Below are 25,288 nucleotides of genomic sequence, written 5' to 3' on the forward strand. Positions count from 1 at the left end.
GGATGTAAATAACAGCGCTGTAGAGTCCATTCTTTAGCACGATCTGAAACTGTTTCTATGAAGGGTGGTGATATTCATGGCTGGACAGGTGGTTCTCAACGCAGGCAATTTGTTGATCATTATTGAATCTTGATGGTCAGTAGGGGTATGAGACAAAGTTGCAAAAGAAAGAAAAATCAGCTTGTTTCAGTGTGATGCATTAGGTACCTAATAAATGCCGGATGGGAATTGATGCTCAGCTGTCAGTTGTTCAGGGTTGGGCAATTGTAGTGATATCCATGAGAGACGATGACAACCTGATATTCAATCATCCTATTCAATCATCCTATTCAATCCATTGGCTCATCAGCAACCAGCGTCTCACTCATCAATGATTCAGTTCTACTAATTATCCTGCCTGTTAGTACATACCTTTCCTCCTTAAACGCTTGACCAAAGAGTCATGCATCTGCTTTGGTTGCTTCCACCCACCTTGAACAGCTCGGACAACACTTTTATCGTTCGGAATGAAAGGTTAGCGTTAGCAAAACTTACCTCCCATTTAGACAGCTAACTAACTAGCGCTGACCCACTAACTAATTAACTAACTATGTGAGGTTAGCTATCTTGAAATTGTAACTACGCAGTACAGCACGTCTCGCCTTCCGCCATCCTGAAAAGTCTGTGTTATCAATTTCCCCGCTTCCCTGCGAATTCCGCCGAAGAAACACTTATATTATTATTATTAGGAACGATCGTCTGAGCTGTTTTATGGTAGTTAGTTAAAGGAATAAGAGAGACTAGGGCTTCACGCTACAGCAGCGTGCTTCTACATTCTGCGAGTTATTCCCTGCATTCGCCCAATAATGACATGACGAGCAACATCCTACCCCTCTCAACATGCCCCTAGTCCAGCGCGCGCAACACCCGGAACGACGTTTCTATTTGCCCTGGCTTGCGAGATTTCCATCGAGTCTTTCCCCTCGTAGAAACACGGGGGGGGGGGGGGGGGGGGAACCTTGGAAGGGTCTCCAATTCATTTGACAGCAACGGCCCAATATATTAATGGAGCTCTTTCAGGCATGTATGTACAGCACATACCACCGATGTGCTGAAAAAGCCTGGAAACTGTCTTTTTAGCGCACAGAGAGGAGCTACCTAGTAGTACGGAAAATTAACATAGGATCTCTTAGACAGCTGAATCTCCTGACAGACCTGACAGTGAACTTGGACGCGTGTTGAACCACGGGTTGTTGCTCACTGCTTTTCTTGAATCAACCAGATCTCTCCGTTTCGCAGTTAAGTTGACAACTAGTTTAACTAGTAGTTAGTTATAGCTGCAAGATAGCTCAGAGTTGTCTCATTATTACTAACTTGACTTTCATGTCGTCCCCACTCTGTCCTCTGACTGCCTCCCACGTTGCTGGAGCCAAACGCTGTGTGACGAGCGAATGCGAAAGGATCGTGAGAACAGAGAAAACAGAGTTCGTTGAATAATAAGATTTCCACATTAACACTATAACTTTAATTAATCACCTATCATCTAGTTACTTTAGTTTATCTTGCTGCAATGACGAAAGGGCAGCAGTTCGTTCGGCTCTCTCTCTCTCTCTCTCTCTGCTTTGAGCAGCCTCTCTTACCCACATCCATCCAACCTCCGTCGTTCAACCCCAACAGCTCCATAGCATAGCTAGGAAACGTTACTTCTTTTTCTTCTATTATTGCCGTCCACCAAATGCTACTCTCGGGGAGATTACTCTTACTCTACCGTCCACCCATCAGTGGGAGTACATCTACCCATACGCAGCGTATGGCCTTCGCGTGTTGCCCTCGTGCAATAAAAGTGATAACTTAAGCACTTTTTATGCGTCCCCGTCTAACTACGCCCAAGTCAAGAGCTCTTGTTGCGAAACTCCAACATTTCCCCCCCTTTTTTTTTCTTAAGGTGGTCAATCAATCAATTCATTTCTTCGCTTTCGGCTCTTCTGCGTTTATTCTGCCTCTCCGGACTCCCTCAAATCTTCACTATTCATACACCAGATATTTTCCTTCCCGTATAATTCTTGAAGATCCTCCTGATTCCTCGCAGTGCAACTGTTCCTGTGTGGCGTTCACCATTTCTTCCTATTAGTTTGGTGGCAAAAAAATCGCAAGGAAAACAAGAATAACGCCTCTCCTGAGACGTTTACTACAAAGGAAAATAAAACCCAGACCAGACCAAGGGTGTGGTCGATCATTGGTGACAGTTGTTGCCCAACCGTTTTTCCTCATAAATTCGAGAGGAACAAGAGCACGACAGACGGGTGGAACCGTCATCCGAAGCGTGAAGGGGTAAATGAAAAAGAAATTGGAAGAGGGAAATTGTTATTCGTTCGTGTGTGTGGATGTTGAATCCAGCCTGCTTCGGGAAACGTGCTTTGTCCTGGCGATAAATAATCCCTGGGTATAGAAAGAGAAAAAAAAAAAAAAAAAAAAAAAAGCACAACAAGCAGGATTCGCTCTTCAGCTCTTCAGATCTCGATTGCGGCAGTTGGCGAGCTTCGCGTGTGATTGCACTATCTGTCATTTTTTATTTCGAAAATACCCTATTTCGTTTTCGTTTTCTTTCTTTCTTTTTTTTTTTCTTTTTTTTTTTTTCTTGTACTGCCTTGACTCATCGTTTCTGACTCCCGAGGCCTCAACATTTACTGTTCAGTCGCATATCTATCTGCCTCTGTTTCCTTGTGTGTTCATCCCCTGATGCTGTATATGATTCTATCTACCGGATATCTCGCTTCGTTTGTTCAATTGCTTGAAATCTCGTATAGGAGTTGAATATTTGCTTTAAACATTTTTAACCTTGGTGGCATTGTCGTTTTTCTTGCCATATACAGCTAATGCTTTGGCCATCGTTGATCTGCGTCGTCCGCATTTCGTCATTGCTGTGATAGAGTAGTTCGACACGCCGGGGAGACCGCTTTTTTTTCTTTGTTTCGAAAGCCCCAGGATATCATTTGGATATTTCGCTATCGGTTCTAGGGGTTTATTCAGTGTTACATTTATTTATTTTTATCACTTCGTATCTGCGGTTTTTCCCCTTTTCGCGAGCATCTGGAGACTGCTACGACATCTCGCACCGAACTTCTATCCATTTGCCCTGTCGAATCTTTCAACTGATCGCTGGGCATTCGATCCCAAGTTGGACTTCCATTACGCCTGGCCTCCAGCCTTTCCAACTGAGCGGGTCCATATACATCCCTCTTGTTCCATTTAAAACACACTAGCATTTCCGCCTCGTTTTGAAATATGTCTCTCGGCAGCTTTGAACAACATACATAGGCCAATCTTTACCGTTCAATCACATACTCTGGCATACTTGCCAAAGTGGATCAGTCAATCAGACCGTATACGTGGCAACCACCATGTCACTCTTCTCCGCTCAAGTACAGTTCTTGGTGAGTCGCAAATGCCGAAAAATCATCACCTTCCATAATTCCCTTTTCCCCCCTCTCCATCTCTGTAACAGCAACCCCAGTCTTTGACCAGTACATTTTCTTTCTGGGCCTTAGCGTTCGTTAGAGCACAAGAATGTGCTTTATATTCGTGGAATTAGCCTGCGCCGTCTTTGGTATTGAATATGCAAGGCCAGCATTGCTGACATTGGAAATTGGGATTCAGAATGACTGTCTCGCACTCATCCACATCCCCCTGGACCTGTATCCTTTCTTCCTACACCCAATACTTCAGCTTATTTTCCACGATGTGCCTCCTATCGAAGATATACACCCGGACGAACTAGAATTGAGAGATCTTCATATATCTGAACCAACGAATCCGGCATTTCTTAACATTTCCATCACTCCAGTCGAATGTTCAATTGTTTGCTCGAGGGAACTGGCAGACTTATATTTTCGCCAATTGGCAGAAAAGTTCAATAAAAATGAACCTTCCAAGGCACACCAAGTATCCATCAGTGAGGAGGATTTCATCGTCATGCAGGTTGATGGGCAAGGGTTGGATGCCGGCCAACGAGTTCTGGAACTGACCAGCGCTCTTGCAATGGCGGGAGTGTAAGTTCATACTAATATTTAGAACCGCTATACTCTGTTACTAATGAGTGGAAAATTGCATAAGATCCATATTCTTCATCTCAACTTATTTCTCCGACTACATCCTCGTCCCCCGCCGTTCAAGAGGCCTTGTAACCCACACTATCAAGAACCGTGGCTTCAACTTCGAAGTCCCATCTGATGCCTTCGTCAACAGTAGCAGTAATCCGCAATACCGCAGCTCTCCACCATCCTTAGACGCACAACGATCACCACCCTTAACACCTCCCCCATCAACACTACCAGAGCTCCAAACACGAACGTTCGCCTCCTTACGGAAACACAACATACACGCCCGCGTCGACAAATCCCTCCGCATTGTCCAATGCGCAGCACAATACTCATCATCCTCCCGCCCATGCTCCCCTTCAATCCTCCGCCCAAGCCTCGTCACAACTCTAATACTTGATAAACCCCGCTTCCTCTCCCTAACCCTGACAGCCACCGACCCCGCCGCCTCCATATTGCTCGAAAAACGGCTCCTGCCTCGCTTCTCTCTCGACCCCATCTCTTGTGTTCCCCCAAACAAGCACGGTGGCTACTCACGAGGCGATAGCGATAATAATCTCCTACTAGGCTCACAGGAGGACGTCCTCATCCCTATCATGTTGGATCTGCACGAACTTCCACTGGAAGCTACAGGTATCGTCTGTGGGGTAGCCAGCCGGCTCGCGGCGGCGACTCAAAGTCGAGAGCCTACCCATGCCATCGGCGAGAGTGACAACGATCACGACGACAATGATGATGACGACGCTAGGAGCGTGGAGCTCTCGACGAATGGCTCTACTATCGCTAAGTTTGGTTATGATAAATCATCAACCTCGTCGCAGAAACCCAGGCAGAAAAGCGAGCAGTCACAGGGCGCCCACGAGAAGCTTCACCGAGTTCCGTCAGACCCTGATTCGTTGTACCCAGATGCAGTCGATATCAGCTTCCTGAGTACGGTGAGAGCTGGCACTGTCATTGTTGGCGAAAGGGAGCTGGAGAGGGCAATGGCATCATTGGATGCAGAGAGTGGACCCTCGAGTTCATTATAATACGGGAGCTCGAACGGATTTCCGTCCAGAGGGAGGGGGAACCAAGGGTATTTTGTTTTGTGAGGATGTGTTGCCGAATTCCATATATATTGACAAAATCAGGTGATAGAGAATAAAGGAAAAAGTTAGCGGGTGATTTGATTTTGATTTTGTTTACTCAGTTACTCACGATTGACGAAATGCTTTATGAACCCAAAACGAATACAAAAAAAACCAGAATAAGATAAAAAAAAAAAAAAAAGCCATTGCTATATCTTCTTACATGGATGATGGAACGACGGCAAAAAAACATAGTATGTATATTTGGGATCAAAAGAGCGTGGTTTGGGTGTGAGAGATAAAAGTTGGGTAGGTAGGTAGGGTATGTTGAGTGTGGAAATATTGTAGTGCAAACAGAGGTAAGGACGACGTCAGCCGCCTCAGCTATCGAAAAATTTGACATCTTCATATTTGAAGCAGCGGGATATAATTCAATCCCTGACATTTGTAGTGTTTATATTGAAAAGTATATGGAATCAAATGGTTTTCTTTTGCCACGTCGCCTATGGCTCAAGTCCACTCGCAATCATGAGGCCTCAATTATACTTGGCTTACTTTGTATTTGTTAATGCTTCACCAATCAATGAATGGGTAGAGTCCTTAAGTTGTCTTTTCATTGGGTAGGGCTATGATTGCGAGGGATGTATCTTAGATGAGTTATCCTCCCGGAATGTAAAACACCGGATACGGGTATATTTGTTCGAACCAGAATATGCGCGAGGTTTCATGGGATTGAATGGTAATTGAAAATGATAAATGACTAGCAGATATATGAAATGGAAGGCCCATTAGGATTAGTCCTGGCGTTTATAATAATACAAGATGGCAGATGTCAGCCGGGACGGTGAGGTAATTAGAATGGTCATGACAACGTAGCATATATATGGATCGTTAACAGGTTCGTTTTCTGTGTGAAACGAGGTACTTCGGGGAAAGGAAATGCCGAAGTCATCCAAAAACTTGAACAGTCCCTATTTCGGTAATATCATGTTAGCAGAAGCGAGTGAAAGGAAAATAATACCTCCCTGCGAAATGTGAAAAATTTTCCCAGATATGAAAAGAGATCAGGGGTGAAACAACTTACCATCCGAACAACCCCCCGCCCAGCAACCCCCTTTCTCATTCCACGCCACACAACTAACCGCCTTCACCCCTTTCCCCGCACTCACCTTCGCAATCACATCCCCCGTCAATACATCCCACGCAAACACATGGCTCTCGGCATTCACGGCACTCTCCTTCTCATCTGTCTCTCCACCGCTAAACACAACGCTATCCCCCATCGCAAACGAAGATCTAATCCGCAGCGAACTATTGACATATCGCGGCGTTTCATCCCCACCAGCAGCAGCAGCAGTAGCAGCAGTAGCAGTAGCAGCAGGCGCCGCAGAGACACTCTCTGCCTGCCCTGAGGCCGAAGCCGCAGCCGCAGCATATGACCTCCCACCCCCAAACGCCTTCAACACGCTCCCATCCGCCCGATCAACCATCCGAATCCACCCATCAAGACATGACGCCAGCACCATATTGCCGTCATCCGAACAGCGCACGCTCGTCACCTCGTGACCCATGACGTCGACGTTCACCATGCCCATGCGCAGATCGTAGCTGCGGATTCGCCCGTCGTAGCTGCCAGATATTATACTGGCCGTGGGCATGTGGATGCTCAGGGAGGAGATGGTGTCGCGGGCTTCCGAGAGGGTTTGGATGGGTTTTGAGGTGAGGGAGCGGGTGTCCCAGAGTTTTAAGGTTGTGTCGGCGCTTCCTGTGAATGGTGGTAAGCTGGTTAGTGGGATTGAGTTGCCGCGATAATAATATAGAGCTCGCCAAATAAAGGGATGGGGAGTTTTCCATATTTTTATTTTGTGCCGATGGAAGAGAGGAGATGGGGGAAATCTAGGTGATGCTGAGTGAAGGTGATAGATAGGTGTAAATCGAGCACAGCTCCTTACGACCTTAGCCACAGGCAATATCAATGTCGATCCGACGTTGCTTCGCGTATAGCTGATAGAGATATCCAGGCCTCTGGTCCTTATAAGTTTCTAGATCCCTCAGCCTTTGACGAACCAACCCGGCGCAAAGGGTAACGTTCATAAAAGGAAATCAAATCCACCTCCAGAAACATAAAAAACATTCAAATAAACCAAAAAAGCAATCCGGTTCACAATAAACCAGAGCAAAAAGTACTGCACATACCACTAGCAACAATCGAATCCGCCTCCGCCCCAAACTCCACCGCCTCAACCCGCGCATCATGTCCACTCCATCTCCTTACCGTCGTCCCCGTTTCCACATCCCACAAAAATACCTGCTTGTCACCCCCTACACTGGCAAACCGCGCGTTATCCGCCGTTACCGCGAGGTCGAGCACAGAGTAGCCATGTTTGGCATACCGCTGGATCGGGGTGGTGGTGATGGGCGTTGTGGCTGGGACGGTCGTGGAGGAGGGTGGGAGGGCGCGGCAGAGATGGATGGAGCGGTCGGAGGAGCCCGTTAAAATGTACGTGCCTGGTGGGCTGGAGAAGCAGATTGCGTTTACCGGGGCTGAGAAGCGGAGGGTTAGCTTTCGTCCCCCGTGGGTAAGTGGTACGGGGAGAGAATGGGCGCCAGGGGGTGAAGGGGAAAATAATCAGTGAATGTATATACAAGTACCATTGTGAGATTTTATTGTGTGGAGGCGGTAAGTTGGGAATCTCTGCGTAGGTGGCATCTGTATTTATCGCAGTGTAGTGTGCTGTAGGCGCGTTGGTGATTGATTTATTTACATCTTGAAGGTGGAAGATGGAGCTGGTAGGTCGAAGCGGAGCCGCAGAGCTGCTCGGAGCTTATTTATTTCGAACTATTATGGATGGGGAGAACATCAACTCTATGAAATTACAAACTACTTGATTTGGAAATAATTTAAGATCTCCAAAACATAATCATGGGGAAAGAAAACCTGTAGAATTAAAGTGAGATATTTCGAATAATAAAAGTAATAATAAAACCGCGCTACATATAACAAATGAGAATATTATCGGGTTCTGGAGGTGGGGGAATACGCTAGGTATCAGTCAAAGATGGAAGACATAGAAAGGAAATACGAAATAGAAAAGTAGGAAAAGAAATGGATTCGACAAAAAGTAATCAATCCCAAACGAGTCGCCTTCCCGCCAAATAAAAAGGGAATTGTTTCGGGTCGACAATTTTGGGCCCACGCCAACCAGGCATGGAGAATCAACGCGTATGGTATTCGAAAGAGACATCTACCCTTCTACAACTCAACAGCATCAAACATCAATACACCCATCCAACACTTAACGGCGACCATGGCTGCGGACAGCGGAACCTTGCATTTGCTCGAGTTCCTGTTCGAGTTGTTTGATACTGTTCCAAAGTTAGCATTGGCACATCGTAGCCACGTTTGTCGGGGTGGGGGTGAAAACGTACGCTGCATGAGTGCTTTCCAAATCCTTGTTGAGACGATCTCTTTCGGAGATAAGCTTCTGCTCCCACTGTCTGAACCTCTGTTCCTCGATCTTGACTTGTTCGGTGAAGCGTTTTCTGAGGTTCTCTTCTTCCTCCTTGAACTTGGGGTTGTCGAGCTTTCTGGGGCGGGCTTCGCCGAATTTTCTCGTCTCCATTTGCAAGGCGCGGTAAGCCTCATAGTGGGATTCTTCAGTGGTGTGAATGAGGTCAAGCATATGGGTACGGATCAGAATGGAGCGCAGCTTTTTGAAATCGCAGTGCTCCTCATTCTCAACCTCGGCTACACCCCAAGCATACTGGCGACCCTTGACAATGCGACCATCGCCGGTCTTGACATCTTTCTCGGAACCAATGACGGAGAATGGCATAGCAGCCATCAGGCTACGAGCATGCTGAGCGGCGTGCTCATCGTCCTCCTCAACAGGTGGCTGGTAAATTTTAATGCCTTGGGCTTCGATAACAGCGCGGATCTATGATGGGAAAAAATAATCAGCTTTCGACTATTCGCTCACTAGTATATGCGGAATGGGTTCTCTCACGCGTTGCTTGAAGCGGGCAAGGTCAGATGGGCTGAGTGTATCGGCTTTGGCAACAACTGGGATCAGATTGACGCGAGAGCTCAGGCGCTTCATGACTTCGATATCCAGGGGCTTTAGGGTATGACCGGTTGGCCTGATGAAGTACAAGCAGGCGTGGACACGGAGATCGATCTTGTCGACACGACGGGGCTGTTGCTCCTGAAGCATGTAAGATTCGTGCTGGTCATCGAGGAACTCGATAATGGGCATCCACGAGTCACGGTTGTTGACATAATCGCCGAAGCCGGGAGTATCAATAACGGTCAAGCGAACTGGAATGGTAGATTAATTAGCTGAAGGATACGCGGAATAGAGCAGTGCTGCGTTGAATTTAATACCTTTGAAGAACTTCTCCTCGAGCTCAGCCTTTGTAATCTCAATCTCAACGGTCTTATCAACCTGCTTGGCATGTCGACGCTTGTGGTCGGCATAGTTCTTGATTGTGGTCGAGAAGAGGGTATTGATGAATGTGGTTTTGCCCAATCCGGACTCTCCAGCAACCTATAGCAAGTTAACAAAGATGCAAGTGTAGGATAATGCGGGCTCAATTGTACCATAATAGTGAAGGCAGCTCCTCGTTTGGCGACGATTTTGTGCCTGACGGTTCATGTTAGCATCCTCCCCCCCAACAAGCCCCAGACGAAGGAGGTAGTTTGTGTCAATGCATACCGTTGATTTGGGAGCTATAAACAACAAAAGCGTCAGATTCGCAAGCATCAATTAACTGGATACCAGATACAACTCACGTTGGCAATTCCAATGGGAGAAGCCGTCTCAGAAGTTGGAGGAGCCATAGCTAAGGAGGGCCGTGCTGGATATCAACTGCTGGGGGTTTGGGAGGGACAAGGAAGATGAATTACTGCAAATAAGTAACAACAAACACAATGCTCCTCACAGAACAGCCAGACAGACAGAGGCAGACAGAATAGCAATAGCACGGGTGGCAGAGGATGGCAGCGAGGGTGAAGAACAGCGATGAAGCAGTGTCTGTCGTTGTTGGCGTTTCTGTTTCCGCTGCCCCTGAAAGCTGAATTTCCCAAGCGAGTAAACACCCCAGATTGCGCTAGGCTGCATGTGGCTAGTTTGACGGAACCTCTCGCAGCAAAGTTTATCCGGGCTGCATTTCGAGATTGATTTTTGGCCGCATTTCTTTAACTATGCTGCTCGAGCGAGTATTGCGACGACGGTGATTGCGCAGCCTGAGGACGATGAAGACGGATTTCAAGGTATGTGGGAGCTCTAACCGTATGTCTGCTACCTGTAGCTAGCTAACAATGGCAACGCTATTTTCAGTTCTCCAACCTTCTGGGGACCGTTTACCGCAAAGGAAACCTCATCTTCACCCCCGACGGAACTTGCTTGCTCTCTCCGGTTGGTAATAGGGTTACGGTTTTTGATCTTATACAGTATAGGAGCCCCGTGCCTATCATTATAGTAGCCGTGTGTGGAGAAATTGTATCAAGGGTTAATATTTTATAATTGAAAACAGCAATAAATCATATACCCTCCCTTTCGCCCATCGAACCAATATCTCACGAATTGCCCTTTCTCCCAAGGGCAACCTCCTCCTCTCCGTTGACGAACATGGAAAAGCCATTCTGACCAACTTCATTCGTCGAATAACCATCCACCATTTCTCGTTTAAATCTACAATCTCCGCACTCGCCTTTTCACCTTCCGGGCGCCACTTTGCTGCTGGAGTCGGTCGGCGAATTCAGGTCTGGAAAACACCCTCTACGCCTGGTGCAGATGGCAATGGAGAGCTAGAATTCGCACCATTCGTCCTGCATAGGGAGTACGTGGGCCATTTTGATGTGGTGCAGAACATACACTGGTCGAGCGATTCCAGATTTTTCCTTAGCGCTTCGAAAGATTTAACGGCCAGGATATGGAGTTTAAATCCGGAGGATGGGTTTGAACCAACAACTCTTGCGGGGCACCGAGAAGCCGTGCTAAACGCTTGGTTTACTGAGGATCAAGAGTCGGTAAGTAAGATGTCGGAACTACCCACATATGTGAGCGACAGCTGAGCTTTTTCCCTTATCTAGATCTACACCGTGAGCAAGGATGGCGCCCTATTTCGATGGCAATTTGGCGGCAAGTCCGATGACCCAGAGGAAATGGTAGATAGCTCGGATATGCGTTGGAGGATCACCAAAAAGAACTTTTTCATGCAAAACAACGCAAAGGTTAAATGTGCGGCGTACCATGCGGCTTCTAACCTTCTAGTCGCTGGTTTCTCCAATGGCCTATTTGGACTTTATGAACTACCGGAGTTTTCTCAAATACATATGCTGAGGTATGTTACGTTTTGCGCGCGGTCTATATACGACCGAAATTCGTACTAACTGTAACTAGTGTCTCACAGAGCAATATTGACTTTGTGACCATGAATAACTCTGGCGAATGGATCGCATTTGGATCTTCGAAGTTTGGCCAGCTGCTGGTGTGGGAATGGCAGTCTGAGTCCTATATCCTGAAACAGCAAGGCCATTTGGATTCTATGAACTCCCTCGTATATTCTCCAGATGGACAAAAAATAATAACCGCGGCGGATGATGGGAAGATCAAGGTCTGGGATACCAATTCCGGATTCTGTATAGTCACGTTTACGGAGCACACTAGTGGTGTCACGGCTTGCCAATTCTCGAAGAAGGGAAATGTTTTATTTACCGCATCATTAGATGGCTCAATTAGAGCATGGGATCTCATTCGATATCGAAATTTCAGGACATTTACTGCACCCTCAAGATTAGCATTCTCCTGCTTAGCAGTAGATCCTAGTGGAGAGGTCGTATGCGCAGGCTCATTGGACTCGTTTGATGTTCACATTTGGTCCGTTCAAACGGGCCAGCTTCTAGACCGGCTAGCAGGGCACCAAGGGCCGGTGTCCTCCCTATCCTTCGCTGCGGATGGCTCGCATCTGGTGAGCGGTAGCTGGGATCACACGATCCGAATATGGAGCATCTTTGGCCGCACGCAGACTAGTGAACCCCTGGAGCTACAAGCCGACTTGCTCAGTGTAGCGTTCCGACCGGATGGAAAACAAATTGCTGCTTCCACCCTTGATGGCCAATTGACCTTCTGGTCAGTCGAAGACGCTGTGCAGCTGGGAGGAATAGATGGTCGACGCGATGTATCAGGAGGCCGGAAAATATCAGACCGTCGAACAGCCGCCAACGCTGCTGGCACTAAGTCGTACAATACAATAACTTACTCAGCAGACGGAAGCTGCCTACTTGCCGCGGGCAACAGCAAATATATCTGCCTCTACGACGTCAGCACTGGCTCACTCTGCAAAAAGTTCACCGTCTCCATTAACACCTCTCTTGATGGCACGCAGGAATTCCTGAACAGCAGAAATATGACCGAAGCCGGCCCGCGCGGCCTCATAGACGAAGCGGGTGAAGCATCAGATCTGGAGGACCGCATCGACAAACGTCTCCCCGGCGCCCGTCGTGGTGGCGACGCAGGCGCACGCACCACCCGGCCCGAAGTGCGGGTAACCTCCGTCGCCTTCTCGCCAACCGGACAATCCTTCTGCGCCTCGTCCACAGAAGGTTTGCTGGTCTACAGCTTGGACACCTCCTTCGTCTTCGACCCTTTTGACCTCGACCTCTCCATCACACCCGACAGCATCCTCGATACCCTCGCCGAAGCCAAAGCCACCTCCACCACCACCACCTCCTCCGCCCCCGCCTCTTCCACCTCATCACCAGACACCCAAGCCTCCTTCCTAAAACCCCTCATCATGGCCTTCCGCCTCAACGAAGCCCCGCTAATCTGCAAAGTCTACGAATCCATCCCACCAACCGACATCCGCCTCATCACCGCCTCCATCCCCACAATCTACCTACCGCGCATGCTCCGCTTCGTCGCCAACTGCGTCGACGAGACGCCCCATCTGGAGTTCAACCTACGCTGGATCGAGGCGCTGCTGAGCATCCATGGTCGCTATTTCAAGGACCACGGCGGCCAGCTCGCGACGGAGTTGCGCGCAGTGAGCCGCGTTGTTGATGGGATTCGCGATGAGATTAAGCGGCTCGTCGAGGGGAATGGGTATGCGTTGGAGTATTTGCTTTCGAAGCCGGTGTTGAGTGGGAAGGTGGGGAAGAAGGGTTCGGGGGATGAGGTGGTTGTGGTGAAGAAGGCGTCTGATGCTTCTGGCGATGAAGTTATGGATGATGCTGGTGATGGTGACGATGGTGGGGATGGGGAGTGGATGGGTCTGGATTAAATTGAATATTTTGTTGGTATATATATACGCTGGCCCCTGACATCTTTTGTGATGGATATTGAGATGTTGTACCATGTATGCATTTGCATGATGATGTGTTTTTGTTGTTCTTTAGTTTCTTTTTATTTACCCGGAGTTACAGCGTAGCAAAAGGGGTAGGATGGCAAAAAGTTAGCATGCTGCATGGATAATGGACATCATTCTGTATCATTGGTTAATTTTAACTTGATTCATTTTCAACATGAAAGTTTGAATGTATCGCCGAAAGAGCAAAAAGTTTTAGGTAGCCATGATCAATCAAGAGCCAATGGAAATATTAGAAAATATAAATAGCACGAATTGAGCGGATAAACCATTCATTCCTATTTGCAACACAAAGCGGAACCTTGAAGACTGTAAGAGACCAGACAATTTGGAAAATGAAGCAACATCCTGTCCGCATGCAAATAAATAACAGAAAAAAGAAAAAAGAATGAAGGACTATAAAATTGTGTGTAACCACTCCAGAAACGCGCTAAAAAAAAAAAAAAAAAAGAAAAGAAAAGAAAAGAATAAGATGAAATCCAGACCAAAATTCGGCAACTTGAAACAAAAGGGGGAGTAATACGCCAGCGATATGAGCAGATTTCTATCATCGTACACCGCAAAATAGGCAAGAAGCCCGTACCGTGAATACATGGGGGAAAAGAGAAATTATGGGGAGTAAAATAAGAGGGGCTGTTGTAAAAATGGAGACTTTCATTTTAACTATCTCCCCCGATCATGATCGTCGTCGTCATCATCATCGTCCACACGGGCGCGTTTCGATCCGCGCTCGTTGGCCCCTTCAGCTTCTTGAATGCCGTATCTCTTCTGTCCACTTCCGCCTGCACCGGTAACTTCAGCAATCATGCCGTCGATGCCGAATGGGTCTGAGGTGTCTTTTTCGAATTGAACAGGTCCATCTCGAGCCTATGAGAGAGGAGATAGAGTATCTTGTTAGTCATGTAATCGGTTGTAGGCATGTTCCAAAATATTCATATGAGGATGTAGGGATCGGGGAAAAAAAAAAAGAGTTGCACATCTTACCTCCGCATCTGCCGCACCTTTGAAGCCCTGCTTGGCGCGGCCCAGGACTTCGAATCGGCTATTGCGCTCGATTCGACTCATCTCAGCGCCCGCTGCCTCCTCATCATCGAAATCGTCTGCCTGCGCTCGAGGACGGTAAATGCTATTAATGGCATCCTGCGCAGCGAACAGGGGCTTGTCGTAGGGCTGGTCTTCATTAAATCCACTATCGAATCCGCTCGACTGGTTGAAAAGTCGGGAATCGTACATCGTCTCTTTGCTCTGAGTTGGCTTTGCAAGGCCAAGCGCGACCTTCTCGGAGATGTCACGGTTTTGTTCTCGCGCCATCATCTGGATCCGCCGCTCAGTACCCATACGCGATTGACGAAGTTGGCGCTCATCTTCTTGTCTCTGTTGCCGACGCCGTCGTTCGCGTTCTCGGGCTGCTTCTTCATCTTCGCTGGGTGTGGCAGAACGGGATGAATATGGAGATGGGCTCCGACTACCGCTGGCAGATCGTGAACGTGTTCGAGCTCGAGATTCCTGGCGACTTGTACCGCCCGACCTTGCTTCGCGTGCCTTTTGAGCTAGTTGACGAAGATGTTCCTCTTTCTGTGCCTTCTCCTTCTCTGCTAATTTCTGCTGCATTTGCGCTCTCTGTTTCACTTCCTCTCTAGCATGGCGGTCAGCCGTAAAGAGCGCTTCGGCAAACTGGGCAAATTTGTCATTGATAGAAACATCTTGTAAGCCCCGACCATCAGCTGCCAATCGCTTATCCAACGGAACAGTATAGCCTCTTGGGTTCTTCCAGTTCGAAACAGGCGGCGGAATCCTCCACGCTTCTTGGTCTTCTGCAGTAAGTTTCCGGGGAGGTGAGTGCATGACTGGGGGTGGCGGCGAGGGAGGGCCGCGAGGAATCTTCTTATGCTTGAATTTCGGCGGTTCCATGGGATCGACTTGTCTCTCCACAATCTTCATAATTCTATCATTCTTCTGACTTGTATCACCCATCTGATTTGCAGGCGTATACCTCACGAAAGTGGGCTCGCTCCGCTTCCCACCCTTCACGTTTTTCGGCTTCTGCGCCGCAACAGCCCCAGTCACCAATTTTGCCAGCGCAGCTTTGGTCTTTTCCATCTGCTCCGCTACCTCTTCCTGTGATGGGCGAGCTAGCGATATTTCGCCCATATCGACACGTTGGCGGAGTGGTATTAGGTCTTTAAAGGAGGCGTGTACAATCCGATTTTCGCCATGGCCCTGTTTTGCGATAGCATCGTACTTAACTTTCCCTTCTGCATCAACTTGGACAGCTAAAGCATTTGATGTTGATGAAGTGCCTTTCCGCCCCATATCGAGGGGGTATTGAGCGACTGGGATTTCGGGGAACGCGCCACCGTCAGCAAAGTCTTCGGGGTTTCGAGGTCGCCATCCTGCGCGTTTGCCATACGGAGGTGGGCCAACTGTCTATTACAAGATGGGAAGAGAAAATCAGCAAATATCGTAAGAGAAATAACATAATATAGATGTAAACTTACCTTTAAAACAACTTGCGACTCGTTAATAGCACTAGCTCCTATGATTCGCGGGCCTTTGGGCTGGGCATGTATCGGCAGTTCTTCGTCTTCGCCTGTGTATTTTGGTTTTGGCAGGGATTTGAAGAGTCCCTGGGCAATCGATGTCGCCATGGTAAATAGTTTGAATTGTAATAACCCGAATAAGAGCTGTTGGAGAGAAAGGGAAGCTCGTTGTCCAGAGCAGGTTCTTCGAGATTGAAGTTTGAGGTCGAGATGACTTTTGACGTAGTTGGAGTATTTTGGCTACCGTATTCAGATGACTAAGTGAGAAAAAATTAAAAATAAGCGCGATATGACGTAGTTGATAAATTAGCCGCGTTGCCGCGTTTATAAAATAATCGTCTATTTTTCTGTTAAATTTTTGAGACTTGATCCAGCCACTATACATGTAAAAAATGTGATGAGGCTGGACAAGTCATTCACTCTCCCTGTCTATAGCTAAAGTAAAACAAAATCTAAGGCTGAAGAGGTGTTCAACTGAGAGAAAAACGCATCTTTCTCTTCTAAGTGACAAACGTCTCTTACAAAACAAAAACCACATCAAAGCATCTTAGGGCGAATAGTTGGTGACCGTGGTTTTCTGGAGAGTCCTTGAGTTGTTTGGCGCTGCTCTCGGAGCCAATTTTCGAGAGATGTGCTGAAAGATACCCCTCATTAATAGCCACACGAAAAAAGGAAAAAAGAAAATAAATAATTCAATAATTCATTGCATTACATTGCTATCTCTATCTCTCTCCCTCTCTAATCGAAACTAACTACCTACCGGTGCCTTGCCTTGAAACTAACCTAGCAAATAAGAGGAACGAGAATTTTTTTTTTCTGGCCGCGCTAATAAAAACGACAAGTACGCCCCTCTGCGCCTTTGCCTTTGCATTGTTTCATTGGAGTGTATGTATTATAGCATGTCACCGAAAATCGTCAATGTTCTGTCCCATTTGCGTTGGATGCAGTGTGTCATCCCAGGTGGATTGTTCCGGGGGGGAGGGCGAAGAGCAGGGGGTAAAAACGGACGGGGTAGGATTTAAAAAGCAGAAATCATTGGAACATAATGAGAATAGCTAAGTGAATACAGCAAGGGAAAGAAAACTAGAGAAATGCAAAACGATGGGGAAAGAAAAAAAAGAAAGAAAAAAACATGATAGAGTTTGCAGGAAAAGTAAAGGGGCAAGGCAGTGCTATGGAATAGTAGTAAAAAAGAAGAAAAATAAAAAATGCAAATCACATTCAGTAAATCTCGTCCCATCCCTACCCCTCTCCTCTGCCGCAACCGTTGACCCTTAACCTGTTCACAGTTATTACTACCCCGCACACTCTCCCTCGTACCTCGATGCTTAGAGTGTCGACGCTAGTATCAAGCAAAGCGTGCGATGGGTGGAGTCAAAAGGCAAGAAGGGGGAAAAAAAGAGAAAACTCAATGCATGTAAATGAATTGAGCGCGTTTAATCGTTCGTTACTTCATTAATGCTTCGTAGAGGAAGTGTCGTGGGCGAGGGGGACTTGGTTGGTTTGTAATTTTTTTTTCGTCTTTTGAAGTTGATGGTTCGTGGCGGTTGTTTGTGTAGGATGTAAAAGATTCTTGGCGATGGTCCCTGGTCCCTTGTGTTTGAAGCGTCCGCTCATGGGCATTTATTATGCCATTGTCGGAGTCGAAAAGTAGGAGGATTTAGTGGGATGGGATGGTGGATGTATCCAGCGAAGAACATGTAGCTATGGCAGGTCAACGGGACCTCCTGGTAGTTTGATGCGTTAGAATTTGATGTTTAAAATCCGAATATGGGTGGAGACGTAAACGTTGAGAATTAAAAAAAGGGGAGAGTGGACTAATATGAAGAGATAACTTGGAAAAATTTCATACCTAGAACCATCATCGAGCATACCAACCCAAAGGTAGGATATGAAAGAAAAAAAAAAAAGAAAAAAAGAAAAAGAAACAAAAATACCACACATGAGCTTCCCTCCCATAGGCCCGCAGTCCCATCTAAGACCCAGGCTTAGCCTGAACCTGAAAATACGGATATCCCTGCTTCGACTTAATCCACTGGCCATTCAACTTATTATGGATATCAGTGACGGAGCGGAGAGACCAGGATCCATCAAGGTTGTGCACCCACAGAGCCTGGCCGGCGGGTGGGTTGTATGGGACCAGCTGGCGGGGGATATTGGCTCCATTGGCCTGTGCAGCGGCTACGTTCTGTGCATGGAGCTGCTGGGGGTTCGGGGCAAACCATGCCTGGGGCTGCTGCTGCTGTTGCTGGACAGGGACGACGGCGGGGGCTGGCCATCCAAACCAGTTTTGAGCTTGTTGGGGCACGAAGGCCTGCTGTGGCTGTGGGCCCACGGCGATTTGTCCATGCTGGTTGGGGTGGAGATGGGTTAGCTTGTGCGTGAGTGTGTGAGTGTATGTGGATTGGTGTTTTGCGCGTGTGGTTTGTGTTTTTTTAAGGGGAGTAGAAGAAAAGGTGAAACTGTAAATAAATAGGACAGAAAACTGGAGATTATGCTGTGCTTGTTTGCAAGGGAAAATAAGAGAACGCGGAAGACCCGAATGAACACAAGCAAACAAATAAAGAAAGCAAACCAGATGTCATACAAGGAATTAGAAAAACAATCGGTCAATAATAGTAATAGGTATAATAGTTATAATAGTAATAGTAAGGAGAAGGAGAAGGGGCAGGGGCAGGGGCAGGGGCAGGGGCAGGAGACTGATAATGAAAGGGGGGAACAACAGCGACCATGACAGCCTGGTTCGGCGCCGCGGGAGCATTGTTCGCAGCGGGGGCGGGGGCTGAAACCGACTCGATATGAGGCGCTACAACGGGGGCGGGAGCTGGGGGACCGTTGTTATTTGCCGGCGGCGGGTTGTGGTTTTCGACGACATGGCCGGGATAGGGGTTGGAGGCTTGCAGAGCGGCATGTTGTGGATGGGCGGGATTCTGCATGGGGATATACCGGAAGACGGTGGGCTGAGGGTGTTGTTGTTGTTGCTGCTGTTGTTGCTGCTGCTGGATGGGAGCTAGGAAGAACGCCATGGTGACCGGGAGGAGGGGAAGGTGGACGATGTGGTGGTGTGGTGGTGTGGTGGTGTGGTGGTGTGGTACAGTGTGTTGTTTGTTTTGTCCAGGAAGCGTGTAGGGATGAGAAGGGGGAGATAAAGGGTGATAGCGATGAAAGACGGTGAAGAAGGTTGATGATGGGAAGAAAGGGGAGAACACAGGGAGACAGTGTGATACAGTAGTAATAGGTGGAGGGGGGAGAGGAAGAAAGGAGAAGTGAGTGAGGCAGGGAAGCAGAATGAGACGAGTCAAGTGAATGGCGAAGAGTGAGAATTGAGATAGACCAAGAAGAGGGGAGAAGAAGGAAGACAAGAAGAAAAGAAAGAAGAAAAAGAAAAAGAAAAAGAAAAGAAAAGAAAAGAAAAGAAAAGAATGAGAGAAATGAGAACCTAAGGCACACCGCAATATCACATCCACACACATACAATACATAGGTACAGGACAATCCAACCATGTTACATATCGAAGTTCAATGAAATAAATATACAACCCAGCCAGCAGTGGAATCAATAATCAATTCAAAAAATTCATTCATCTACTCACCGGTCCAATAGGCACAAACTGATCCCCAGGATTGACCATGATAAACTGCGCATTGCCATTCTCCTCCTCCTCGTCCTTCTTCTTCTTCTTGGGCACGTCCTCGATCACATACGCCTTGTACGGCGTGCCCCACCACATACACATCATTGAGCAATCGTTGGGCTGCGAGATATAATGGGATAGCTATTGGCCGGGGATGGCGCGGTGGTAGGTATGGTATGGTATGGTATGTCTGTGAGTAAGTAGTAGATATATGTGTGTGTGTGTGTGTGTGTGTGTGTGTGAGAGAGAGAGAGAGAGAGAGAGAGAGAGAGAGCGGGAGAAAGATGAAAATGGAATATAGAAAAAGTAAAGAAGAGAGGGAGGGTAGGAGGCGGGAGACGAGAGAAAAAAAGTTTGATCAGGCAAGGGGATGATCAGTTTACAAAAAATTGGAGTGGTGGAGGGCGGTTGATGGAGATAGGAGGGGGATAAAGGGTTGTTCGAGGAAAAAGAAGGTAGAGGGAAGAGTCAATTCACTGAACTGGCTGAGAGTGTGTTGGGATGGATAGGGCTATGCTTGGGTCAATGGATGACTGACTGAGGGAGATAAGAATGGGATCTCGTGTGCAACATGCAGCAGCTATGTATATCAGGCTGCGGCTCTGTATCGTGTATAACGATGTATATATATGCCTATACATACTTATAAATATGTATATATAAATAGCCGGATATCACCGTCCTGCAGACTTCCATTTTGCCATCATCCCGTCTCATTCTTTTCTTCTTCTTATTCTTGCTTTCTATCCACCAGCTCTCGCTTTGATACCTCAAATCAATCCTGCCACCCGGGAGGCGGAGGAGTGGGAAGAAGGGCCCACACAGACGAGAATATCAACCAACATACATACCCGTTATTTACATGATTGCCGCCCCAGCCCAGGGATTGCCCGGGATAATAATCATAATGATAAGGTCTTTCTGGGAGAACAAAAAGGCGGTATGATGAATGTGAGAGAGTTTGGGTTGTTGGTCGTTTCTAGCTCTCATTGTCATCGTCGTCGTCGTCGTCGTTGTTGTTTGTTGCTTGTTCCTTGTTGCTGCTCTGGGCTCTTGTGGAACCTATCAGGATGAGCTATATACCAACCCAACATCACCCACAACAAGGGCCAACAGAGCCAACAGGCTCACGGCGAAAGGCCATTGGACGTTGCACGGATGCCCGAGAAGTTGCATTGGGTTTAATGTGTCCTATTTACCCTTGACAAAAAAAAAAAAAAAAAAAAAAAAAAAAAGAATTTCTTCTTGTTGTCTTCTCGTTGAGAGAAAAACAAAGGCTGCTTTACCGCCTCGAGTGGTGGGATATGGGAGGAGACGGAAGTTGCGGGAAACAAATAAGGAAAAATGAGCGCAACAAAGACCAGAAGAGTCATCCTTGCAATTTGGCTTGCTTTTAGTGACGACAAGAAAAACTTTGACCGGGGCGGCGCGCTATGGTACGCGATATCCCGGAATTTTCGCTCTTTTCTTGTTTCTCTTTCAACATCTTCGTGTTTCGTGTTTATACAACAATTCTCCTGTCATAAATGTGTACCCATCAGACAAATTCGAGTAAAGAGGGGCCAAAAAAGGACGAGGCGATTTTTGCTTGTCAAAGAAATATATGCAGTAAAAATATAGAGAGTACATCTAAAACATGTAACGTCCCTTTAGAGGAGAAAAATTCAAAATTCAAAAATAAAATAACCGACCTTAGACTGATGCCGTGTGAGGAGTTAAAAATAAAATTCGAGACAAAGAAAATATGCTAATGCTTTTGGAAGTGTCTTGGCAAGAGGGGGAAATATGTATGCACAAAGTCTTATCTCAATCGTCCCCGCCAAAGATGAGATACCAAAAAAAAGAAAGAAAAGAAAAGAAAAGAAAAGAAAAGAAGAAGAAACGAAAAAAAGAAAAAAAGAAGGGCACTAGATTGAACGCAAGGCGCCACAGAAACTCATGCCTGATATCCATGAAGTATACTATAATATAGAAATAAAACGACGAAAGGAGGAGGATTTCTCATGGCTGGTGCTGCCATAAGAATTGTTCACGCAAAAGAAAGAGCAAGTTTTCAAAAAGTCACTTGAAAGCCCGTGCATACACAGCATCTAACAAGGCCGGAAACAGTCAGCTTTTGACTTAACGTGTTGGGCGGGGCAGGAAAACGGCAAGGGAAAGAGAAAAAACAGTAAAGTCATGGCACGAGCGACAAGTTAGGAGTCTTTTTTGGTGTTGCTGCGCTAACCATATGAACACTTAGAAAATCACAGTAGGTGTGACTTCATCGGGCATATTATTCCTTCAGAGTCCCAGGCTTCAACTAGATGCTCCCTGCCGGAGAACCGATACCGCACCCGCAGCAATTTCGGGCGGAGTGGGAACGGATCATAGAATCCGAGAATTTGTGACTGCAAAGGGTAATAATATATTAGTATTTTTTATGTTTGTCATGTCTGCCTGATTGAGTAGGTAAAGGAGTCGAATTTTGGGGGCGGTGTAGGGGAATTAGACCTTAATGACTCGAGGGGATATATTCAACTGTCCCTGGTCAACCAGTGCAGCGACCGGAATCGTGACGTCTATCATGCCCTCCGCGTAATCGTCGTCGACTATAATGGGCCCGTTTTGTTTGTTCTTTTTTGAAGAACGAGATGGCGGACATCCATATTCGGCGTGAACAATGACCAACCCGTCTCGATCGGCTTCCCGATCTTGTCTTCGCAAAACTTGATCCCTCATCATAGAAATTGCCTGCGCACTTTCAGCTTTACGCTTCGCAACTCGTTTCGAAAGTCGCTTTCGCAACCTTGCGATTTCCTGCCTTTCTCTCCGCTGCGCTCTGGGACGCAGATATCCAAATTCAATCGCTCCATATACTGTGAATGGCACTATGACCACCAACATGCATAGGTCACTAGTAAGTTTGTCCACAGGACATAAAGCTATAGGTAATTTGAAAGTCTGTCCCAATCTACTCCATGAGACGCTACAACCAAGGCCCATGTTCCCTATTGTGGAGATGGTTAATCCCACACGGGTGAATTCACCAACTCTCCGCGAGCCAGAAACGGACCAGCCCAAGCTGAGGTTGGCGTCTATCACCGCGCGCAATCCTAGCCGTATGGCGCCGCTGCCACTCCGGGTTTTGCTAGGATAATAGCCCTCGCCACTCCATTCGGAACGCAAGGGTTCCGCCGGCTTCCGCGCGAAGATAGTCCGCTCATATTGCACGGTTAAGTTCATGCCTTCTAGCGACGACCCGAGGCTGAAGCCCCATGTTTCATTGGGTTTGGGCGGCTGCTGGAGCTGCTTGGTTGAGTCATTGTCATGGTCTGAAAAAATATCTGCATCATCTTCATCCATATCGTGATCGTCAGCACGGGGGTCCGTAGGTAGCTGCATTCTTGGTAAGCTTGTGTATCCGATCGAAACACCACTCATCGAATATGGCCGCAACGCTTCTGCATACGGGTCGCGTTTGCTAACATCCATGAACACATTCTGAAGGAATTCTGGCCATGACAGCGACCCGGGTGACCAGTTACCGGTAACTACCCCTCCAGTGCCTATCATACGTGATATTGATAGAGTCAGGTCGGGAGGGTGTCGCAATGGAGAGGAGACGCATGTAGATTTCACGGTGAGGGAAAATGGCCTAGTGCCTTCCACCAGAGTTACAGCTTTGGTGATGCTTGCTTGAACAAGTGGTTGCGGGAAAATAAGGGTATTAATGTTCACTACCGCCCCACCGAGGAAGGATAATAGGGGCCCTTTAAGGATACCTCGTTTGAGAGGGTCGTTGCTGATGACGTGTGCTAATGTAGCTCCAAAATTGACATTCGCGTTACGAATGGTTAAGGGTTGTCGTACCTGTGACTGTCAGTGAGTGCGTTTAAAAAATTAGAATTAAAATCATAAAAAAAGCCTACTTGTCTCTCAAGTTCTTCTCCTGTAGATGGAATGAATAATTTGACGTTCTGGACTGGTTTTCCAAAACGACCATTGACCGAAGCTTGTAGCTGTAATCTAGTCGTCTCAGGCGTGCTGTCCTCAGGAGTGCCTTGGTCTGGTGCTGGTTTGTCTGTATCTTCATCTTTGGTTCCATTTGCCTCCGATTTCGATGCGCCAAACCAAGGTATGTTAGGAAGTGGTATGGGAAGAGAATATCCGAGTAAAAACCCTGACGGCCTTAAGCTAGGTACACGTATCGAGATATCTCCTCCCGACGTGGTCTCGAACATAGATTTCGCATCCACCGAAACATGAATAGTACCCTTGCATCATGTCAGTACTTATAACGGGAAAACAACAGGGAAGACATCTCCGTAGAGACATAGGCGCATGCTCCCAAAGAATATGCGCTTTTGATTTATTCTTTTTGATTTATTCTTTTTTCCCTCAAAGGACCAATTCAACCTACATTGGCATCCACCAAGTCATTCAAGAACTTCCTCTCCTGGCGTCTCATGACCGCCAAAAACCAGTGACGGAATTCAACTTCATCCATCGCCTTCACTCCAACTTGTTGTCTTTCAGCGTACCCATTTCTACCCATGAGGCCTCCCTCCCCCCATGTGTGCTGCACTCCTTCTTTGCCCAGCATGTCATATACAGTTCGTTTCTTAGGATCTATCAGCGTCTCGTATGCATCGCGTATCCTATTATAATGCTCCGTCGCAGCCTCCCTTAGCTCCGGGGGTTGTTTGTCAGGGTGAAAGCTGAGGGTCAAGGTTCTGTATGCCGAGCGGATTTGCGATTCCGTAGGCGGAGGGTCTCGGGCCAACGCCAACAAGCTGTAATAGTCAACGTCGTCTGGGTAATCTTTCAATCGGTCATAGTCATTCTCCGATCCATTGGAGCGGTGGTCGCTCCCGCTTTCTTTGTTGGCTTCCGGCATGTTCGCAGTGATATCAAGACAGGCGAGCCATTGACTGCGGTCCGTCTGTCAGGCTGCTCCGATTGGTTCGTCTATGGCGTTGTCCTCGTTTACGAGACCATCTAGTCCGATTGAGATGTCCAGGAAAGTGGTCGCCTGTTCCGAGGCATTGCGTGGATAGAGTCTGCTTGGTTTGGACTTGGATGTTGTCGGAGATCTCGGCTTTGGAAAAGTCGGTCATTTTCAGCCGCGTGTTGCGGCTATTTAGCGACCAGTTGCTTTTCAACAAACTATGAAAAGCACTTCTATGCACAGAATGGAGTATAGAGTCATTAATTTTCAATGATAGCACAATAACACAATAATAATATATTAATATTATATATTGAATATTAAAATTATATAGTTATATTATACTGTAGGCTACTGGGGCAAAAGAGCTCAATCACCACCAGCGCACTGCTGGTAGAAGGGCCGATCAACCGCGGGACCCCCAACATATACTCTGTAGTTATTTGTAAGATTCTGATAGTAGATTAATCTTGTCTTGATTCTGAATATCTGTTAATCTTTGAATTATCATAGTAATATAATATGATTGATTTCAAATTCTCTTGCAATCTCTGTATATTTAGAAATCAATTATCTGTTCAATTGATTAATTACTGTCTCTATGATCACTTCATTAAGTGATATGATAAGTGATTGAAGTTGAAGAGTTGTACTCTGTAACTAGTTGATTGAA

General features: G+C 47.0%; 8 protein-coding genes across 8 annotated transcripts; 2 read left to right on the plus strand and 6 right to left on the minus strand.

Annotated features, from left to right (window-relative positions):
• Window positions 1–2,578: 2,578 nt before the first annotated feature.
• BDBG_01414 (uncharacterized protein) lies at window positions 2,579–7,285 on the plus strand. The gene is made up of 3 exons (XM_002628460.2): window positions 2,579–3,413; window positions 3,637–4,028; window positions 4,093–7,285. Exons 1-3 carry the CDS (start codon window positions 3,381–3,383, stop codon window positions 5,102–5,104), a joined length of 1,437 nt encoding a protein of 478 aa, XP_002628506.1. The 5' UTR covers window positions 2,579–3,380; the 3' UTR covers window positions 5,105–7,285.
• Window positions 5,282–7,949, minus strand: BDBG_01415 (WD repeat protein). The gene is made up of 4 exons (XM_031720319.1): window positions 7,796–7,949; window positions 7,340–7,687; window positions 6,228–6,908; window positions 5,282–6,114 (listed from the first exon to the last, which is right to left on the minus strand). Exons 1-4 carry the CDS (start codon window positions 7,851–7,853, stop codon window positions 6,092–6,094), a joined length of 1,110 nt encoding a protein of 369 aa, XP_031576438.1. The 5' UTR covers window positions 7,854–7,949; the 3' UTR covers window positions 5,282–6,091.
• A 118-nt stretch (window positions 7,950–8,067) lies between these two features.
• Window positions 8,068–10,259, minus strand: BDBG_01416 (septin-2). Its single transcript, XM_031720320.1, has 7 exons — window positions 9,936–10,259; window positions 9,859–9,872; window positions 9,744–9,786; window positions 9,528–9,690; window positions 9,151–9,461; window positions 8,573–9,081; window positions 8,068–8,509 (listed from the first exon to the last, which is right to left on the minus strand). The coding sequence occupies exons 1-7, from the start codon at window positions 9,981–9,983 to the stop codon at window positions 8,440–8,442; spliced, it is 1,158 nt and encodes a 385-aa protein (XP_031576439.1). The 5' UTR covers window positions 9,984–10,259; the 3' UTR covers window positions 8,068–8,439.
• An 80-nt stretch (window positions 10,260–10,339) lies between these two features.
• On the plus strand, window positions 10,340–13,782 carry BDBG_01417 (periodic tryptophan protein 2). Its single transcript, XM_031720321.1, has 5 exons — window positions 10,340–10,415; window positions 10,483–10,595; window positions 10,679–11,174; window positions 11,238–11,488; window positions 11,548–13,782. Exons 1-5 carry the CDS (start codon window positions 10,398–10,400, stop codon window positions 13,424–13,426), a joined length of 2,757 nt encoding a protein of 918 aa, XP_031576440.1. The 5' UTR covers window positions 10,340–10,397; the 3' UTR covers window positions 13,427–13,782.
• Window positions 13,498–16,296, minus strand: BDBG_01418 (SNW protein 1). Its single transcript, XM_002628464.2, has 3 exons — window positions 16,009–16,296; window positions 14,495–15,937; window positions 13,498–14,377 (listed from the first exon to the last, which is right to left on the minus strand). The coding sequence occupies exons 1-3, from the start codon at window positions 16,156–16,158 to the stop codon at window positions 14,174–14,176; spliced, it is 1,797 nt and encodes a 598-aa protein (XP_002628510.1). The 5' UTR covers window positions 16,159–16,296; the 3' UTR covers window positions 13,498–14,173.
• A 455-nt stretch (window positions 16,297–16,751) lies between these two features.
• Window positions 16,752–18,797, minus strand: BDBG_01419 (uncharacterized protein). Its single transcript, XM_031720322.1, has 3 exons — window positions 18,774–18,797; window positions 17,903–18,400; window positions 16,752–17,777 (listed from the first exon to the last, which is right to left on the minus strand). Exons 1-2 carry the CDS (start codon window positions 18,780–18,782, stop codon window positions 18,026–18,028), a joined length of 384 nt encoding a protein of 127 aa, XP_031576441.1. The 5' UTR covers window positions 18,783–18,797; the 3' UTR covers window positions 16,752–17,777; window positions 17,903–18,025.
• Window positions 18,798–21,931: 3,134 nt separating this feature from the next.
• BDBG_16363 (uncharacterized protein) lies at window positions 21,932–24,564 on the minus strand (the record flags this gene model as incomplete). Its single annotated transcript, XM_031724328.1, has 4 exons — window positions 21,932–22,075; window positions 22,179–23,537; window positions 23,597–23,941; window positions 24,088–24,564. The coding sequence occupies 4 exons, from the start codon at window positions 24,562–24,564 to the stop codon at window positions 21,932–21,934; spliced, it is 2,325 nt and encodes a 774-aa protein (XP_031576442.1).
• Window positions 24,565–24,577: 13 nt separating this feature from the next.
• On the minus strand, window positions 24,578–24,784 carry BDBG_16364 (uncharacterized protein; the record flags this gene model as incomplete). Its single annotated transcript, XM_031724329.1, has 1 exon — window positions 24,578–24,784. One exon carries the CDS (start codon window positions 24,782–24,784, stop codon window positions 24,578–24,580), a length of 207 nt encoding a protein of 68 aa, XP_031576443.1.
• Between the last annotated feature and the right edge of the window lie 504 nt (window positions 24,785–25,288).

Source organism: Blastomyces gilchristii (assembly GCF_000003855.2).
Source record: "Blastomyces gilchristii SLH14081 genomic scaffold supercont1.2, whole genome shotgun sequence".
Classification (NCBI taxonomy): Eukaryota; Fungi; Ascomycota; class Eurotiomycetes; order Onygenales; family Ajellomycetaceae; genus Blastomyces; species Blastomyces gilchristii.

Coding starts and splice junctions, on each gene's coding strand:
- BDBG_01414 (XM_002628460.2), top strand. CDS start 3,381: ATGTCACTCTTCTCCGCTCAAGTACAGTTCTTG. Junction 3,414..3,636: donor CCGCTCAAGTACAGTTCTTG/GTGAGTCGCAAA, acceptor ATTGGGATTCAG/AATGACTGTCTCGCACTCAT. Junction 4,029..4,092: donor GCTCTTGCAATGGCGGGAGT/GTAAGTTCATAC, acceptor AAATTGCATAAG/ATCCATATTCTTCATCTCAA.
- BDBG_01415 (XM_031720319.1), bottom strand. CDS start 7,853: ATGCCACCTACGCAGAGATTCCCAACTTACCGCCTCCACACAATAAAA. Junction 7,688..7,795: donor CACAATAAAATCTCACAATG/GTACTTGTATAT, acceptor TCCGCTTCTCAG/CCCCGGTAAACGCAATCTGC. Junction 6,909..7,339: donor GGATTCGATTGTTGCTAGTG/GTATGTGCAGTA, acceptor CACCATTCACAG/GAAGCGCCGACACAACCTTA.
- BDBG_01416 (XM_031720320.1), bottom strand. CDS start 9,983: ATGGCTCCTCCAACTTCTGAGACGGCTTCTCCCATTGGAATTGCCAAC. Junction 9,691..9,743: donor GAGCTGCCTTCACTATTATG/GTACAATTGAGC, acceptor AACTTGCTATAG/GTTGCTGGAGAGTCCGGATT. Junction 9,462..9,527: donor CGAGGAGAAGTTCTTCAAAG/GTATTAAATTCA, acceptor CTACCATTCCAG/TTCGCTTGACCGTTATTGAT.
- BDBG_01417 (XM_031720321.1), top strand. Junction 11,175..11,237: donor TTACTGAGGATCAAGAGTCG/GTAAGTAAGATG, acceptor TCCCTTATCTAG/ATCTACACCGTGAGCAAGGA. Junction 11,489..11,547: donor TCTCAAATACATATGCTGAG/GTATGTTACGTT, acceptor AACTGTAACTAG/TGTCTCACAGAGCAATATTG.
- BDBG_01418 (XM_002628464.2), bottom strand. CDS start 16,158: ATGGCGACATCGATTGCCCAGGGACTCTTCAAATCCCTGCCAAAACCA. Junction 15,938..16,008: donor AGTCGCAAGTTGTTTTAAAG/GTAAGTTTACAT, acceptor ATCTTGTAATAG/ACAGTTGGCCCACCTCCGTA. Junction 14,378..14,494: donor AAGGTGCGGCAGATGCGGAG/GTAAGATGTGCA, acceptor CCTCTCTCATAG/GCTCGAGATGGACCTGTTCA.